The 3,557-nt window shown below is 32.7% G+C and overlaps 1 protein-coding gene across 2 annotated transcripts; it reads left to right on the top strand.

The window, feature by feature from the left end:
• The first annotated feature begins 1,498 nt into the window (after positions 1-1,498).
• On the top strand, positions 1,499-3,557 carry LOC112036261 (serine/threonine-protein kinase ZRK7). 2 transcript variants are annotated; one of them, XR_010628914.1, is made up of 3 exons: positions 1,499-2,521; positions 2,622-2,850; positions 3,151-3,557. XR_010628914.1 is itself a non-coding variant. In XM_065773278.1 (2 exons), exons 1-2 carry the CDS (start codon positions 1,670-1,672, stop codon positions 3,166-3,168), a joined length of 870 nt encoding a protein of 289 aa, XP_065629350.1. In that variant the 5' UTR covers positions 1,499-1,669; the 3' UTR covers positions 3,169-3,557. The 2 variants fall into 2 exon arrangements, 1 of the variants encoding a protein (XP_065629350.1); XM_065773278.1 differs by lacking the exon at positions 2,622-2,850.

Below are 3,557 nucleotides of genomic sequence, written 5' to 3'. Positions count from 1 at the left end.
AAAATTATCCAAAAAAAAAAAAAAAACCTTTCACTAGAAGCTCATGCTGACCTTGGAATATTATACGTGTAGATATACAAAGAGTTGAGTTGAAATTAATATTATTAAATAATTTTTTTATTATCTAATTAATTGTTATATTCATCATCTTTGTAAAATATAAAGTTAATAATAGATGGATAATTATTTATTATATAAAATGCTTATATTTTGAGATATCTTTGCACTTTCAAATTATTCACAAAATAGGATTATGAATCTATAATAAATGATAGCCAATTAACTCAAAGTTTGGCGTTTATATTAAAAATAACAAGAACGTGTAATTTAGCAAAGAGATCTTCAACGTATTAATCTAATAAAAAAATATATTAAATGATGTACTGTTCAGAAAAGTTATTATATATATGTATATATGAAAGAGAATATGAGTTAGGATTAAGTTGTGCATATAATGTAAGTTTGTAACTCTTAGATTATTGGATTTTAATATTCTTTGTTTTTTTTAGAAGGATATTGGATTAATATTCTGAGAATTTGAATATATGTATATTCCATCATATGTTTATATTTCTAATAGAGTATCAAAAATTTTGTTTAGAGAAAACAAGAATTATTTAAGCTTTTGCTTTTGAGAGAGAGAGAGAGAGAGAGTCCTTTGAGTGCATTTGGGATTTGATTTTTCTAAGTGTCATTAGGGTTGTCATTTTAAATTTTTAGTTAAACTTTTTCCTCAACGCCACTTGCGAGCGTAGATATAAGGTCAATCAACATAATTTTTGTGCTTCACATGTATTTGTTTTCCATTTTTTTTTTTTTTAAATTTTGCATAAATCCATTATACTTAGAGTGTGTTGTGGATGTAGCACCATTTTAATTTGGATAGTATTTATCAAAAGATATGGTATTTGGTAATTTTTATGTTAAATTTGTTAAAAAAAAAAAAAAAACTAAAAGTTGGATTATTTTCAAAAAATGTTGAGGCAAAAAACAAAAATTTTGACGACAATACTTTTTGCTTTCTATTTATAATTTGGTATTCAAGTTTTTATAACTTTATTTTAATCTCTATATTTTTAAACTTGTTGTCCTTTTGGTCCCTATTATAATCTCATTTACAAAGAATGTCTAAGTAATAAATGGACTTATTTACAAAGAATACCTAAGTAATAAATGGAATGCACTACTAGTTTGAAATTACTTCTTTTTTCTTTTTTTTTTTGTAGGTGAGAAGATGTGGGGATCAAAATATTAGTAAGTTTAAAAATATAAGAACAAAAATAAATTTATAAAATATTAAGGACCAAATTATAAACATGACCAAAATAGAGGACTATAAAATAAATAAATAAAAGCAAATACATTACTATAGAAACCGGTGGGCCTTCCAAAGTCAACTCACGCTATGGATTGGCTTTGAAGGGCTAATGTGAAAAGCAAAAGTTGCACTTTCCTTTCGAAATTCCCAAAAAAAAAAAAAAAAAAAAAACAAACAAACAAATATAGGAATTCAGCTGCACTTGCACTCTAGTTTCGATGAAACCTCCTGAATGAAATGAATTTACAATAAAAATCCCCTTATTGTCATTGAGCCGAGCCTCGCTCCCTAGCAGAGTAGTAGAGCACAAACAAAAGAGAGCAAGGAAGGACGTTCCACATTCAAGCTATTATGCGCTGGAGTTGGTTCACCGATCAATTCTTTAATAAAAGAAAGGAAAGACACAGAGCGTTTTATGAGAATGGAAGCCTGTTACTTGAGAAGCTGATTGTGTGTTGCAATGCCAAGCCTATTCCCATCCGTACCTTCTCCCCTCAACAGCTCCTCCTTGCAACCAACAACTTTTCTTCTGAAAAGCTGGTATTGGAGTTCTCTGTTTGGTACGAGGGTTCTCTTGAAGGACGAATTGTTCTTGTTAAGGCTTCTTTTCTTCTCTATGCCAAGCATATTCCCATCCGTACCTTCTCCCTTCAACAACTCCGCCAAGCAACCAACAATTATCCTGGTCAACATATGGGATTTTATTGGTACAAGGGTTCTCTTGAAGGACGAATTGTTCTCATTAAGCGTTTAGCTTATGATTTTCCCGATTTAGGCATCAATGATTTAGTGATGTCTGCACAAATGAGTGGTCACAGCAATGTATTAAAGCCCATAGGCTGTTGTCTCCACATTCCATCTCCCCTTTTTGTGTTTGAATATGCTGCCAATGGTTTCGTTGGAGATCGAATTTTTGTCTCCCGTGTTACAGAACGACAACATGAGCCAATGGTGTGGGAGAGAAGGTTAAAGATTGCAAGGCAAATTGCTCATGCTCTTTCTTATCTCCATACTGCCTTCCCAAGACCTGTCATCCACATGGGTACACATATGAACAGTATCTTATTAAATGAACATGATGTTCCCAAATTGTCCAGCTTTCATTATTCTGTATCAATTCCCGAAGGTGAAGCTGACGTCGAAGGTTTTCTCGGCTTTCGACGTTTTGGTTTCTGCGCCCCTGAGTTTCAAGCAACAGGCAAGGTAAGTGAGAAAGCTGATGTATATGATTTTGGTCGGTTTCTTCTAGAACTTTTAACCGGAGAGGATTCTTATTATATAACTAGATTTACAATTGATGAAGATTCTAGCTTAGTAGCATACATACATAACCGTGCTCAAGGTAGTTGCATAAACGAGATTGTGGACCCTACAATCTTGGCTGAAGATGGGGATAGAGGTGCTAGTTTACAACATCAATTACAAGCTGTGGTGGACATTGGCTTGACATGTACAGAGGAAGATCCACAAAGAAGGCCAACTATGGTTGATGTCACCAAACAACTCAGACAGATTGAGAGTTTGTTTCATCAGTAATTATTTACTCACTTGATTTCATCCAATCATATGTTATAGATAAACAGATTCACATTATTGCATATCCAAATGTTTTAGGCACGACAACAAAAAAAAATTTACTTGATTTTCAAACAAATGGCCATGGATGGAATTTAGAAAAGTTTAAAAAAGCTAAATTGATGAAGAGCCCTTTAATGCCATCATGAAATCCATTGCTACTAAGAATGAGTCCTAATAAACTGGTATGCATCTTAAGTAATAAAGGAGAATACATTCTCTATGAGATTAGTTAATGGCATTTCTCAATCACACAGGTTCACACAGAAGGGTGAAGAGCTTGGGGGAAATTTGCAGATTTTAAAGCTTAATGAGAGTTTAGAAAAGCATGCGTCCGCATCATTCAAGAGAAATGGTTCTACTGATGAAATACAAGAGCTGAAGAAAGCCTCTGAAAGGCCTCTTGAAGCTTAGTTGTGATGCAACTGAATGATGACAGAGCTTGTATAGCTTTTGAATCCGTGATTGGGAAGGTAATTTAAAAATTAGGTGGGTCATGAAAAGATGTCTAAAGAGATGAAATTGCAGAAAGTTACCATTATGGTGTATGTATATTGTATTGATGCTATAAGAACTGGAGGATAGATTGGTATTGGCAAAGGAGTTTGATAATTGTTCTTCTGTTTGAATAAAAGGAATGCAAACAAAGTAATTCATAGTCTTA

This window comes from Quercus suber, unplaced genomic scaffold, assembly GCF_002906115.3.
Source record: "Quercus suber isolate HL8 unplaced genomic scaffold, Cork oak 2.0 scaffold_72, whole genome shotgun sequence".
In the NCBI taxonomy this organism is placed as follows: domain Eukaryota; kingdom Viridiplantae; phylum Streptophyta; class Magnoliopsida; order Fagales; family Fagaceae; genus Quercus; species Quercus suber.
Note: the sequence above shows the minus strand (reverse complement) of the source record. Positions and strands in the feature narration are given on the sequence as shown.

Excerpts from the sequence above, each read along its gene's own strand:
- LOC112036261 (XM_065773278.1), top strand. The coding sequence starts at position 1,670 with ATGCGCTGGAGTTGGTTCACCGATCAATTCTTTAATAAAAGAAAGGAA.